This window comes from Ictalurus furcatus, chromosome 9 (assembly GCF_023375685.1).
Source record: "Ictalurus furcatus strain D&B chromosome 9, Billie_1.0, whole genome shotgun sequence".
Classification (NCBI taxonomy): domain Eukaryota; kingdom Metazoa; phylum Chordata; class Actinopteri; order Siluriformes; family Ictaluridae; genus Ictalurus; species Ictalurus furcatus.
The window spans coordinates 13,899,346-13,915,386 of record NC_071263.1 but is presented as its reverse complement, the minus strand read 5'-3'; the positions used below and the strand labels follow the sequence as shown (position 1 = coordinate 13,915,386).

Here is a 16,041-nt window from a genome sequence, read left to right as displayed (position 1 = left end):
AGGTTTATAAAGTAATGCTTATAAAGTCACAGAAAAATCGAGAGGAAAAAAGCAGTGGGGAGAAAAAAGAATGCCTATAAGACATGTGTAATAAGTCCACTTTAGCAAAAGCCCTTTAATCACTGTTTGTGGTGGACTGCACAGAGGAGACTGGTTCATGTGGCTGACCCAATAGCAGGCCCTAGGAAACTCCTTATGAGTGAGGAAAAGCAACTGAAGTCTGCTGAAACACAGCCTAATAGGTTACTGGCACCATATTAGACTGAGCCAGAGCTAAATTCTGATGAGCTTGTGGTGTCAGGAGAACACGGGCCCTCACACACAACAGTTTGCCTAAGAGCGATATTGAGACGAGCATGCAATACACAATTAAATGACTTCATTCTGAAACTGAGAGAGCAGATCCAGCTCCATAATATTCACAGTTTGTGGCAGCTTCATCCCAAACTGCATACTACAATTATAAATAGTGTGCCAAATGGAGACTGTGGAGATGAGATGATTATAACTGAAAATCTGATGATTTTGAGATAGTGAACCACCTTCAATAAGGTCAAATAGATACAGTTTCTCGAGAAAGTCACATGCTGGCTGGATAACGTGACCTACACCGTCATATAGGCTTTACTGACATTTCACACATTATGAATTCAAGTATTTTAAAACCTGCAGAAAATTATTAGGAGCTCTTAAGCATATTAGGACTGGACTGAAATATACACTATATGGCCAAAAGTTTGTGGACACCTGACCATCACACCTATATGTGAGCTTTCCCCAAATTGTTGCCACAACATTGGAAGCACACAATTGTATAGGATGTCAGTCAGTACGTTTACATGGACAACAATAATCCAATATTAACCCGATTAAGACAATACTCTAAGAAACTACCATGTAAACAGCAATTGTTTTAATTACCTTAATCTGATTAAAGTCATACTAGAAGTAAACACAAATCGAATTAAGACGTGGAGTATTCCTATTTTAGTCACATTATCGACGTGTATTACAGATATGTAAACACCTTAATCACACTTAAAGTCATGTGAGAGTTCTCACCGCATTTTGCGACAGGACACGTACACACACGGCAGTGCTCAACTGTTTGACGGCAAGCAAGCGACCACGGCTGCGTCCGAAACCGCCCACTAACCTACTATAGGCCTGTAGTAGACGAAATACATGCATCTCGGCTACTATACAGACGGTAAGTACGCGGTTTGGGACGCAGCCAACAGGTTCAAGCAGTTGTCTATTTGCACGTACAGCATGACAAATAATTAACCACACTTGAAGCGTTCGCAAAAATTTTAAATAAAAACACACAAAACTGTATACGGTACCATAACGAAAATGAACTGTATGTTGATACGTGAAATTCTGGAGGGAACGTCGGACGGCGTGGCATGGGGACGTAATGACGTGTGCTGTTAATCTAATTATGTTCTATATCATGTAAAACGGGAACATGAAAGGAATATTCTAAAAGCGACTCATGTAAACACCTTAATCACAATATTGTCTTACTCAGAGTAAGGTCAATAATGAGATTACTGCTGTCCATGTAAACGTAGTCATTGTTGGCTGCAGCATTACAATTTCCCTTCAGTGGAACTAAGGGACCTAAACATGTTCCAGCATGACAATGCCCCTGTGCACAAGTCAAGGTCCATGAAACCATGGTTTGCCAAGGTTGGAGTGAAAGAACTCAAGTGGCCTGCATAAAGTCCTGACTTTAACCACACTGAACACCTTTGGGCTGAATTGGAACACTAAATGCACCCCAGGCCTCTTCACTGGATATCAGTGCCTGACCTCTCAAATACTCTTGGCTGAATGCACAAATCCCCACAGCCATGCTCCAAAATCTAGTGGAAAGGCTTCCCAGAAGAGTGGAAGTTATTATAACAGCAAAGGCTGGACGAATGAGTGTAATGGTCAACTGTACACAAACATTTGGCTACATACAGTAGTATATCTCAACACTGCAAGCAGCAACAGCACAAGCTTCACCTATTTCCTAACAAACTTGTTCTAACTAGTAAAATCCATTTGTGAACTTAAAGGTTGGGCTATTATCTCACATAAACACTTATTGGGACTAAACTCTCTCAGTGTAGCAGATTAATCATGAAAAAGTGCAAAAGGTGGATGAAGTTTGGATAATTTTGTTCATGATACAGGATACAGGATATTTGTTCTCAGTGACTTCAGCCAGGCAGGTCAACACTGGAAAGCTGTACTGGACAGCTGGCAAATAACTTAAGCCCCATGAAAAAAAGGAACAAGTGGTGACAAATGTGAAGTCACCGGGAAATTATGTGCTACTAAGAATTGTAGTCATTGTCTATAGATTATCTCTGTTTTAGTGTTATGTTTGAACATTATTGGTTTCACTTAGCGGTTATGCCAAGTTCAAGATCCTGTTTATAGCTTCATGTGAACCAGTGAAAAAGGGACAAGTGGGATACACAAATAGTCAGAGAGAGAGAGAGAGAGAGAGAGAGAGAGAGAGAGAGAGAGAGAGAGAGACTGGGAGGGAGTTCACTGGCTGGCAATGACTCAACTTGCCTCATCAGGCATACTTTCACAGAATTTTGTAGGTCAAGTTTGCATGGTGGGACAGAGAAGAGGGGAATGGCATTTATCAGCCACCTGTTGCTACAAGTGGCCATCTAAATCAAATCAAGGCCAAATTAAGAGGCAGAAAAATTTAGACAGTGTATATAGAAAAATTTATTCATGTGCAGCAACGCTTTTGAGGGTTAAACGGCTTCCGCACCCCGATTTAAAACTCCACACTGGAGGCATGGTTATGCATGGACGGCACGGCCAGAGTGTGCTCTGCTGCTACTCGATGGACAGTCATCGTTTCTGGAGCTACGGATAAATGCTGTAAAAAACCTCATTATTGCTTTTGTTACAGTGTTTACTAAGTAAAATACAAGATCTTCTGTTTCCTCCCCCATTGATAATAACTTTTTTTTTAATGCTCATCCACCAACCCAAAATTCAAATGTCAGTCTGTGAATAAGTTAACCAGAGTGTGTGCAGTGACGAAGAAACAGTCGCTTGCATGCAACACACACACAGTGCGTCTATTATTTTTCAAGACTAGCAGTGCATCAAACCTCACACTCAATCCAAAGGAAGAGAGGGAGATATGTGTGGGTTGGGGTGTGTGTGTGTGTGTGTGTGTGTGTGTGTGTGTGTGTGTGTGTGTGAGAGAGAGAGAGAGAGAGAGAGAGAGAGCGGAGAAAAGAAGAGAAACAGAAAACATAAGAGCTGACTTCACTTGGAAAAGAAAACCAGCATTGTGTGCCGGCTTTTGACCAGTGACGTCCACGCAGTGCAATCTTTCATTTAAGCAGCTGTGCTGTTGGCTGCAGAGGGGTCTGGAATTCCCTCTTCCCTCCGCCCCACAACGATCTCCACTTTCAGCTTTGTTTCTCAGCCTAGCTCATGAGCTGCACACTCGCAACAGTGCATTTGTTCTAGGGCTCACATGTACCTCCTGCTTAATACACAAACGAGACGAGATTTTCGAAACTGCCTAAGCTGTAAGCTCTGAGCATATGAGCGCAACAGCTGGCTTCCATTACTCCTCTTTATCTGCTCTGCTTCATGGCCTAGACAACATCCCCCATCTCTGTGAATTCTTCTTCCTGTTCCATCAAAACTTGAATGTATACAGACCTCCTTCCTGTTCGTCTACATCATCTACAAGCTCTCACTGTAAGAATCACTTACATTTTCATACATAGTCATATCAAGGTCAGGAAAGTGAAGAATGAAAGACAAAGACTGAAAGTGGAGCTGGTTTCTCTTCCACTGGCGGATTTATGGTGAAACGGTCTCTCAGGACTGACTCCAGAGAAATGCTACGGCTGGTGAAGTCTCAGCTTACGGCTGCATGCTCAAAAGCAATTCAACAGCAACAGGCTGCTTCACAAGAGCCTGGCGATACATTCGAGTTCAAGAAAACTGGACAGAAAGATTTAAACCAGGCATGGTGTAAACATTGCTATGGAAGGTGAACGCAATTAGACCGCCATCACGTTGTCTATTATTATTATTTATTTACTTAAAAAACCTTCACACTTTAGAGAAATTGTCTATTTCTGTGTAAACTGCAGATAGCTTCCATATGCCAAGCTTTATGGCATAATCTGTATGGACACAGGTTTTAACCAGCAAAAGGAACTGCAGGCTATTGTTCTGCAGCCACTTTCGGTTGAACTTCCCCATATAGACGTGACTCTAAGATGTGTATGCTACAGTAGCTCAACAACCGTTACAGTTATTTTCAGTTTAAGGCACACTCCTGCCTCATGAGGATGGGAAATCCCGATTCATCTGATATTTGTGAGAGATCAGAAAACACAAATGAGACGACATCAGACTAAGATTAGAATCAAAGCTAATATTATAAGATGCATGAATTCAAATTTCAAACATTCTTACATATTAAGGACGGTAATTCATAGACAATTTAGGACTTTTAAAAGATCCATGGACACCCTGGAATTTGTATTAATCCCCTGGAGGTAATAAACTCCAGGCTCAGTCTGAGCCACTTTTGTAGCGGTATAATGTAGAGTGAATCTGGTTCCTCAAATTTTTGATCGTTGTTGTGATGATTTACTGACTATGCAAATGAATCAGGTGACTTCTAGCAACTTCTTAACATGAATTACCTGCTTTTCCATGCAGAATTGGCTACACAGGTGAATATCCTAACATTGCACAGCACACAAGAGAAACACCCACTTCTAGCTTATACAGTGCTCTCCACTAGGCTGTGAAAATTGTCTTTATTGTTTAACCTTGTTCAAAAAAATTCATTAAAATACTCTGCTCTCATGGATATCAAACAATTGCAAACACAACACAGGTTTATCACAAAAAAAAACAAAAAACCCAACTTTGATAAATATAGTTGTGCAACAATTATTGGCACCCCATGAAATCATATGAGAAAAACATATTTGAAGTACATTCCCATTTATATTTTACTTTTTTTTTTAAATACACCTGGGTGACTAGGAACAGGAAATTGTTCAACCATAACTTCCTGTTTCACAGGGGTATAGATATGAGGTAACACATAGGCCAAATTCCCTTAGTCATTCATAACAATGGGTAATACCAAGGAATATAGCTGTGATGTGCGGCAAAAGGTTGTTGAGCTTCACAAAATGGGAAGTGGCTATAAGAAAATAGCACAAGCATTGAAAATACCCATTTCCACCATTAGGGCAATAATTAAGTTGCCCTATTATAATAATTAAGTTAAGTTCCAGTCAACTGGAAATATTATGAATCAATCTGGCATTGGACGTGTGTCTATATTGTCTCAACGCACTGTGAAGAAGATGGTTTGAGTGGCCTTAAACCCTCCAAGGATCACAGCTGGAGAATTGCAGAAGTTAGTTGCGTCCTGGGGTCAGAAATTCTCCAAAACTACAATCCAAAGTCACCTACATCACCACAAGTTGTTTAGAAGAGTTTCAACAAAATAAGCCTCTACTCTCATCCAAAAACAAACTCAAGCATCTTCAGTTTTCCAGACACTACTGGAACTTCAAATGGGATTGGGTTCTAGGGTCAGATTAAACCAAAATAGAGCTTTTTGGCAATAAACAGCAGAGGTGGTTTTGGCACACACAGAGAGGTAGCCATATGGAAAAGTACCTCATGCCCATGGTTAAATATGGTGGTGGCTCTTTAATGTTTTGGGGTTGTTTTTCTGCCAGACGACCTGGACATTTTTTTAGGATAAATGTCATCATGGACTCTATCAAATATCAACAGATATTAAATGAAAACCTGACTGCCTCTGCCAGAAAGCTTAAAATGGGCCGTGGTTGGATCTTCCAGCAGGACAATGATCCAAAACATACATAAAGATCAACACAAAAATGGTTTACTGACAACAAATCAAGGTCCTGCCATGGCCATCCCAGTCCCCTGACTTGAAACCCATAGAAAACCTGTGTGGTGAACTGAAGAGGAGAGTCCACCAGCATGGACCTCGAAATTTGAAGGATCTGGAGAGATTCTGTATGGAGGAATGGTCTCAGATCCCTTGCCATGTATTCTCCAACCTCATCAGGCATTATAGGAGAATACTCAGAGCTGTTATCTTGGCAAAGGGAGGTAGCACAAAGTATTGACTAAATGGGTGACAATAATTGTTGCACACCTATATTTAACAACAATTTTTTTTATAAACCTGTGTTGTGTTTGCAATTGTTTGATATCAATGAGAGCAGAGTATTTTTGTGAATTTTTTAAACAAAGGATCAAAAGGTTAAACAATAAAGACATTTTTTTCACAGCCTTCTTTGCTCATATTTACCAAGGGTGCCAATATTAGTGGAGGGCACTGTATATGATGTTACAATACAGCAAGCATGCTAACTAGCAAATAGTATACTATTGGAACTATTGGAATGCCAATCTATCACAATTAAAATACACCTGTTTTCATCTTAAATGCAAATTCCCTGTTAACAAGTACATGCCATGTTAGTATCACATAAGACTTCAAAGGAATGACTGCTTGTAGAAACCCAACAAACACAGAATACTTGCCTAACATTAGCATTTAGTTCCCTCTTTGGTATTTTTTGGGAACCTGATGAAGGTGAAGATTAACATGTGCTTCCTCTGATCTGTGAATCTAGCCAACCGCATCTTTTCAACCTAACTATCCTCTTCTAAATACACATTTATAGATGCCATGTGAATGAAGCAGCTCCTGCTTCCTCCTAGAGAACTATAACAAGTCTCTCCCACTAACAAAGTCATAGGTTATATGAGGAATGTCTGCCTCAGGCCTATGCAATAATCTCTGACTTTGCAGAATTGAGAAAATGACAGAGAGAGAGAGAGAGAGAGAGAGAGAGAGAGGAGTGATGCCTGCCCAGTGACAATGACTGTGTGTGTCAGAGTGGGGCTTCAGGCATAGCATACAAAGAGCAGTTTGAGGAGGAACACTGAGATAAAGAAAGCCTTTTGCTCACATAGAGATACACGTGAATCTAATCGGCCCATTACACAAATCAGATTTGTGAAAAATGTAATTAGACCTAAATTAGATCAAACTGGACAAGCTATAAGAAACACCCCTGTGACATGGATGGACATCCTAAGTTTTTTGATTCATTTGCAGGAAGATAGTAGGCAACTTGCTTCCAGAGGTTTTGACTATCCTCTAATTCCAGAGTTGCTTGACTGGCATGCATCAGCCTCCACAACCCTAAAACACAGCTCGTCATCGCTACAGTGACACGACAATAGCTACGTTTACATGGACAGCAGTAATCTAATTATTGACCTTATTCTGAATAAGACAATATTGTGATTAAGGTGTTTACACGAGCTGCTTTTAGAATACTCCTTTCATGTTCCTGTTTTACAGGTTATAGAACATAGATCGATTAAGGGCACACGTCATTACGTCACCGCGCCACACCGTCCGATGTTCCCTCCAGAATTTCACGCATCAACATACAGTTTGTCTTCGTTATGGTACCGTATACAGTTTTGGGTGTTTCATATTTAATTTTTTACGAAAGCTTCAAGTGCAGTTAATTATTTCTCATGCTGTACGTGCAAACAGACAACTGCTTGAAGCTGTTGGCTGCGTCTGAAACCACGTACTTACCTACTATATAGTAGCTGAGATACATGTATTTCACCTACTATATACTGTAGTAGGTTAGTTTCAGATGCAGTCGTGCTCTCTTGTTTGCTGTCAAACGATTGAGCACTGCCATGTGTGTACGTGTCCTGTCGCAAAATGCGGTGAAAACTCCCACACGACATTAATAGTGTGATTAAAGTGTTTACATATCTGTAATGCACTACGAAAATGCAACTAAAACAGGAATATTCCACACGTCTTAATTCGATTTGTGTTTACTTCGAGTATGACTTTAGTCGGATTAAGAAATCAGAAATCATTGTTTACATGGTAGTTTCTTAATCAGAGTATTGTCTTAATCGGGTTAATATCGGATTATTGTTGTACATGTAAACGTACTGACTGTTGGGGGTAAACGTGGATGAGATGGCACTCACCTCTTCCTGTGATGCATAGTTGGGTGCCTCGGGGTTCACGGACCAGTAGCAGTAATCAAAGCCAAACTCTAACACTCTCTCTCTGGAGTCACCTGGAGCCTCGGCTCGCCCATCCAGACGCCCATCCGGCTGTAAAAAGAAAAATATGGCGGAAAAAGAGAAGGAGAACTCAAGACCCAATGGAGAGAGTGTGAGAAAATATCATATCTCCACTGCCAAAACTCCAAAGCACCAATGAGGTCATATCCTATGAGGGAGTAGTTTAAGCATCAATTACTGATACCAAACACATGTGTAGCCAGCATCCTTTCATTATGCTCTTATGAAATGACAGATAATAACTCATAGCATACAACCTTCTCATAAAATCTCATTTGTAATTTAAGATTTCTAAAGAAACTGGACCGTTTCTGCTGGAACTTTTACTCCACTTTAACAAATGATGCAAAAATCTAAAATTAAAATATGTTGCACAGCCTGTACTTGGGTGGTCGACAGCAGAGCTGACGGCAATAAAGTTCCACTCCATTCTACAGCAGAAATAAATGATTTGACTATTCATGAATGGCTCTCTGCTGACATTTAGAAAACCGCTGTTCCATTTAGCGTCAGCATAAAGCAGTAAACACATCACTGCAAATATGAAATGCACAGACAGTCCTCAGCAGTTTATCAGCTCTATTAAACAAACCTGACCTGCTTCAATGGCCATCCAGCTGTGTCATTTATTTACGCCATGTCATGTCATGGTAAGACAGCAGGGAAAGGAGCATGCAGAAACATGCCACTCATCGCCAATGGCAACGGTGTGTTTGCGGTTGTAGTGAAGCACTTTCCTGGCTCTGTTCAGCATGAGTTACCTCACAACTCTACACGGTTTTACTACAGCCATTAAACCTCTGCTGTTAAATTTAGATCCAGCCATTTTCACAAGCGGAGCTTAAGTAATGTGCCTCATTACTGCAATACTTGTGCTATTCATATTTTATAAGACTACAGATTTGTAAGGCAGGATGCATACTAATACTGTGTATAATACCAGGCATATCTAACTTCTCTGCATTCTAATGTCTCCCTAAGGGAACCTTGATGTCGGACCAGTTTCACTTTTGATGTGAAAAAACAATTCAACGCTCTAGAAAGCTTCATGTATTTACCACCACTTTATCCAATGATTCTGTACCTACAGCCAGATAATACGTTCAAACTCTGACTGATAGCGCAATCAGAATATAAACGTTCATGTATACACCTCAGTCCGAATAGTCAATTGACTGAGGCCAATCTGAATAAGGTTTCTTTTGGACTGAATGAGGTGGGTAATTTTTATTTATCTGTTAAATAGAAGAATACCCTTTGTATCTGAGTACTTTATCAAAATCTGTTGATGTGATGGACATCTTTTTAATGCAGATGCTGGATGGGAATTGACCCCAGTGAATTGGGGGGGGGGGGGGTGTTTAGAAAACGTCAATAAAACTTGTATTCCTTGTGCAGTTATTCCCAGTTGAGTTTAATGTGAATAACATTTGGAATCTGCAATTGTAAAGAGTTTGTTCAGACTGGCAAAAATCTTGCATAGAATTAAGCAGTGTGTGTGTGTGTGTGTGTGTGTGTCTCTCTCTCTCTCTCTCTCTCTTTCTCTTTCTCCAGCTGCGTATAGCCTCTTGTCCATGCCTGCACTAGCCAATCAGCTCACTCCATCAATTGCCCTACAATCTCTAAATAATCTCTTATCTGTCATCTCTTCTCACGGGACAAGAGTAAGCCAAAGACTTTGTTTTTGTTTCCTCCCGCTTTCTCTTTCCACACTGACAGCGGCTAACCCCAACGCAGCCTGACTTCTCTTCAAGCTCCACCAATGTCACTCGAAGCCGTGTTCCCTCCTCTGGATTCCTGTAGCTGTTTACATACTAATTCAAACCCTGATACTTGGCTACATAGGCAACCTGATGGTATTCATCAAATCTCAAACAGTAGCTCAATGGCCATTGATCTACAAGTACAGCTCAACCTAAAAAAGAAATACATACGGAAGTTTCTCTGGCCGTCCATCTCTGTGTTTAAACACATAATGAAGACCCACATCTACAATGAACACGAGAAATGTCTAGTGTTCTCTTATGCTGCAGCCTTATGACTCATGTTACTCTTAATATCTTTATATTGAAGGGATGATTTGCACTACGGCATGCCATAACTGTAAATGTAAACCAGATGCAAGACTTCAGTCTTTCCATTAGTTCATGAAAGAATTGATAAATCGATAAAATCGATAATAATCGATTATAAAAATCGTTGTCAACGAATCTCATTATTGATTAGTTGGTCTGCGCGCTGTACGTTTACTCATTACGTTACTTCTGTTCTGAAAACACACTTCGGAGAGTAAATACTAAAGTTGTGTCCTAAATGACGTACTGTGCACATACACTATGCACTATATACTCTACCGTCCAGTGTTTCCGCAGACTCCTAGTGGTCAGTGGTGTAATTGCAGGGGGTCTGTAGGAAAGTTTTCAAAATGTTTAAATAATATTATAATTTTTTTTCTTAAATGTATCAAAATATATTCAAATGAGATGTTTTAAAATTAATCAATTTGGTTATTCGCGTGCATTCACAAATATCACGTTAGCTGAGCTGACGATCGTTAGTTGATGGATTTATTTCAAATTTATTTACAAATGAAATGATAATTTACAAAAACCTATAAGTGGTAGACAAGTTCAAGTGTTGCATTGATGGATAAAATAAACAAAAGATAATTCAGAGAGTCAAATTAAATGTCACACCAACAATAAAATGTAATTGAACCAATCCCTGGGGACTGTAAACAACATGCTACAACAAAAGCAATGTCATTAAAAATGCACAGGTCAATAAACAAAAACAGACACTTTGAGACATTCTGACACACAAACATCCCATAAATCAGGTTATATAGCTTTGGTTTCAGTCAGAACACTGAGGTATGGAATTCAGGGTTAGAATAAGCGCATTTCTACACTGTTTACTCATGTTTAACTACATGGCTGTTAAGTGAGTAGGTCTGTGTGGAAGCTTTGATGAGGTGACTACAAACCAAATGTTTGTATGTGTAGTGGGTACTTTCAATAAACAGCAGTGTAATCGTGCAGGAAGTGGACAATCTCCACTCTAAGCTTCCTGTTCATGTGATACCCCGAGATCATCATTGCACTCAAATCTCCACCCACCCCCCCGCCCCCCACACACACAGTGCATGTGTTTACACTGGTTTATTGTATTTCACTGAATCTCCTGCTATGTATTATTGATCCATTACATCAATTATTTTCTGTGGTTGAAACTTCAAAGCCTTGAAACTCAGAACTTACCTTCACATTTCTTACTCTCACCACTTTGTCATCCACCTGTACTGCTATTCTCCCTCCATCCACACTTTCCCTGTGGGACAACACAGAAGAAGCTGATAACATCCGACATCTGATATAACATCTGCGTATCAAACAATTATGTTTTTAAAACAAGAACACTATGTTTTGATCGTTCCAGTGCAACTGAAGTCCAGACTGTTTTGTGCTGCTACTACACAGGTTTAGATTAATGTACTCATTCTAATATGGTATTGTTTCCATAGAAGGGATTTGTGAACCTATTTTAAAAAGTGTTGATGTGGTAGAATCTTTCCTGTGAGATGTTTATTTGACATTTTTTGGAAGGAGTTTCCAGTGTCAGCACTTTAGGATGGAGGGCTTTAAAGTTTCTTGATAACATGATAAGCTACATTTTTGTCTTATTATCTTCAAAAATAAGAGAAAACATGGAGAGAATGACTGTTTAAAGCTGTTAACAGGAATTACAAGAATAACAAAAATTAAATTGGTTCATGAACGTTCCATCACATGAAACATAACTACAGGGTGTCCCAAAAATCTCCATACATTGGAGGAAATGAACACTTTTTTGCAAAATTTTTCACAGTTCGTTGATATAATTTAATGAAATCATTCTCATGGCTGGATCGGGAAGCTGACGGAAGGTTGCGATGGACTTGAACAAGAAACATGGCAAACACATCACACACGACACTGTTGCCAAACTTATCAACAAATTCAAAAAGACTGGAAGTGTTGCGGACCGACTGAGAAGTGGACGGCCACAAACATCCACTGACGAAGGCATTACCAACGTGGTTCTGACCTATCTAGTCCCCTATGTATGTATAGAGACTTTTGGGGCACTCTGTATAAATGGATAAAATATGATGTCATTCTTTAAATAAAAACACTGAGAGTCGGTAAATTGTTGGAGCATAAGAGGGATAAAACGCTTCAGGAATCTCTAATGTTGGAAAATATCCTCCCGTTGTTGATTATTTCCTGTTACAGCATGCCACGTCGAGTTTCATTACTTACTTAATGATTAGAGAATACTCGTCAACCCATTAAACCCATCATCGGAGCCAGATACATATTCCTCATGTTCACAACTATAAACATTTTCTATTAGTTCAGAGTAGTTACTGAATACTAGGGTTTAAGATGAAACTTTAAGGCATTAAGCCAAACTTAAAATGAAAATGCTTTTCCTCAATAAGGCAATAATCTCCAATTCCTCCCTGGTGATCATATTTATCAAAAATAGAGCTGACTCCATACAGACGAGTGAAAGCAGTGTGAAGTGGTTCGGCTCTGAGACTCTACTCTCGCTGTGTTGTGCTGCACTGCAAACTCCAGAGTGTGTCAAACAGAAATGAAAACAGATTAGTGAACAACTCCACCATGAGCTGCACAGCTGAGGGAAAGCAGACTTGCTACGTGAGAGAGAGAGAGAGAGAGAGAGAGAGAGAGAGAGAGAGAGAGAGAGAGAGAAGAGCAAGGACAGCTGTGTGTGCATTCCAGCTGTTCCAGACTGATGCAAGAGAGTGAAATCTGAAGTCGGTCCCAAAAGTGTATCAATCTGAATTTTGAAATACTTATTTTTTTTTTTATTTCTCTAAGAGATGTTCAGGTCTGCAGGGTGTATCAGAGAAAGGATTCATTTTATTCCCTACAATCAGTGGTACCAAGCAGATTTCTATTTTTTCTGCCAACCCTTAAGGCAGCCCTGCCCAAAACCTCAGCAGCCTGCCTTCTCGGCTCCTGGCCATGAGGAAGATTTATAACGCGTCATGGATCAAAGCTTGTCCAGATGAATATAATATAAACAAAGATTGTTGTGCATAATTTACATGAAATGCCACTTCTCACAATGTTTGCTTCTGACACAACTGTGTACTTCAGTGCTAATAGCACTAGCTTTAACTGTTATAATGCGTTTTGATTAACTTTGTTCTTCCTATAACTGTCTTTGCCTTGTTACTGGTTCTGGTTTGATGGAAACTTGGTGGAAGGCTTGTGCAACTTTTATAACTTGCGGCTCATTTAACAGCTGTATGCAGTTATGTTTGGCTTCACTTCTAAGCTCATTTAGATACAAGCTTCTGCCGAATGGATGATTACAAATGTCAACGTACCCCAACAGAACACACTACTTCTTAACGAAGCTTTAATTTGACAAAGATAGGAAGTATGAAAAGAGGAAAGAGAAGCAGACCCTATTGTCACTGAACTCCATATCAAACTGGGCTTATTGCAAAGACATGTCTATTTGCATAACAGGAACAGTAAGACATGAGGTCATCCTTTGTTATGGACGAACAGTTTGTGGGGACATTTAAATGTCAAAACGCTTGCTGAAAAATCCAGCTCGGTCTGACACAATTCGAGCTGGTCAAGCTTTTCACTTGTCTAAACTGATCCATGAATATTTGATGTCGAATTTTCTAACTGCTTTAGTGTTGTGTTGATTTCTTTAAATCAACTTCTTGTTTTAGTATTCAGAAACTCTTCTTTCTACCAGCATTTACCGGCTGGCAACCCTGCTAAAGAAAACAATAGAAACCGTCACAGAAATTCTAATGGTTTCCACTATTATTACCATTACAAACCATCAGTTAATCATTAGCATTAACATTTTTGGTCCTTAATGGTATCCACTAGACATAACACGCCACAAATAGAAGACAACATATTACCAGTAGAGACCCACAGAGATCATTACAATTCGGATTATAACCACTAAAACCATTACAATTTCTATGAGGGTTTCCATTGTTGTTGTTTTATTCAGCAGGGAAAGATGATCGATCTACTAGTTTCACCTGTGTTTAGGCAGCTGGTAGCTGGTCAGACCAAGCATGACTTAGCAGGGAAGTCCAAAAAGGCAGAAAGATTGGGCCCCACTTTCTTTACCTCTTTTATCACATTAGTCTCGCCCAATGAAGAACTTTTGGGAGCCTGTGTTTTGGTCTGTTCCAGCTCCAGGTACAACTTAACTATGTGGTGAAGAACACTTCCACTGGTACAGTGGAGCTGGGACAAATGAAAATATGAGTTATACACAGGTCCCTATAGACTGGGTTGGAAAGAAATAAGTATTCACCCCCAGAGCGAGTCTAAACCCAACATCCTGCAGTAATTTAGCTCATGCTAGAGGGTGGAGCAATGCTACTACCTCATGTCTGGCTTTAATGGTGCTGTTAAAGAACCGAGGGGGGAAATAAAGCACATTTTCCAGAAGTTATCAAAGCAGCATGTGATTGCGCCTATAACATCCCTGCTGTAAAAAAAAAAAGAAAAGAAAAAAAAAAGAAAAAAAGAAAGAAAGAAAGGAAACCATGACAGAAAGGCTAACGGTTTCCACTATAAATACCATTACAAACCATCAGCTAACCATTACCATTTCTGACTTTAATGGTGCTGTTAAAGAGCTGAGGGGGGAAATAAAGCATATTTCCCTGAAGTTCTCAAAGCAGCATGTGATTGTGCCTACAACGTCCCTGCTGGAAAAAAAGAAACCATGACAGAAATTCTAATATTTACAAACCATTACTGGTCCTCAATGGTATCCACTAGACATGCCACCAACAGAAGGCAACATATTACCAGTAGTGGCCCACATGGACCATTACACTTTCCATTAAAACCAAAACAATTCCCATTTTAACCATTACAAATTATTTGAGGTTTTCTATTTAGGGTTTTCGTTCCAGCAGGAATGACTGGACTTTTATACGTAAACACTGGACACTGGACGTTGAACTACTGATATGAACGTTCCAGTGGGGGGACAAACAACTAACTGGAGCATATTTAATCCACAAATGAAGACATTTTCCTTTTAGAACAAACGGTAAATAAACTTCAACAGGCAAGAAGAGGAACCGAGTCGTTGTGTCTGCTGTCAGCGTGCTCCAATTCCCACACATAGCAACACCACCAACAAAAGCTCTCCGTTAGCACTTTCACCAATAATATTAAATAGAAATAAAATATAACCGAACAGGAAGCTTATTACGGTTGCGCTCTTTCTTACCTTGAGTTTAGAGGACGGACTCGAATTGCGACTTTCACGTTGGCCATTGAAGGTTTTCAACAGGACAGAGAAGGAACTGGCCGAATTAAAATGTGGTTAAATGCCACCTGATAAATAGTTCATCTTGATAAAATGAAGGGCGTCGGCAGTGAGATTTCAAATCCATGCTGTTCATGGCAGTGTGGAGGAAGAACCCAACAGCACCAGAGCTGCGAGAACAACCGCACTGAAGCTGGAACTTCCTGCCTCCTCCAGGGCTCACTGGAGGAGGGACAGAGCTCAGTGCCAAACAAGCACTGTGGACAATCATGCAGTCACTTCATCAATCATTTAAACAATAACGTACTCAGACTTTTAAATGACGGTTATTTAAAAAAAAAAAAATGCACTCGACATCCGGGTTTTTTTTTCTTCTAAATATATCTTATTGAAAAGTTGTTGGACTGTACAAGTGTGTGAACAAAAAGCATCAAAGATGTCAAATAGTGAAATGAGGCATTACTGATAAAAAGCACATGCCGAAGATAGTAGTAAGTTTAATTTATTAAT

At 39.8% G+C, this 16,041-nt stretch overlaps 1 protein-coding gene across 1 annotated transcript in view; it reads right to left on the bottom strand.

The window, feature by feature from the left end:
• Window positions 1-15,806, bottom strand: part of stard9 (StAR-related lipid transfer (START) domain containing 9) — a 35,142-nt gene extending 19,336 nt beyond the window's left edge. The window contains exons 1-3 of the mRNA XM_053632857.1: window positions 15,493-15,806; window positions 11,451-11,520; window positions 8,092-8,220 (exon numbers count right to left, since the gene is read on the bottom strand). Of these exons, the coding sequence (XP_053488832.1) occupies window positions 8,092-8,220; window positions 11,451-11,520; window positions 15,493-15,539 (246 nt within the window). The 5' untranslated portion in view covers window positions 15,540-15,806. The remainder of the gene's footprint in view (window positions 1-8,091; window positions 8,221-11,450; window positions 11,521-15,492) is intronic.
• Window positions 15,807-16,041: the final 235 nt, after the last annotated feature.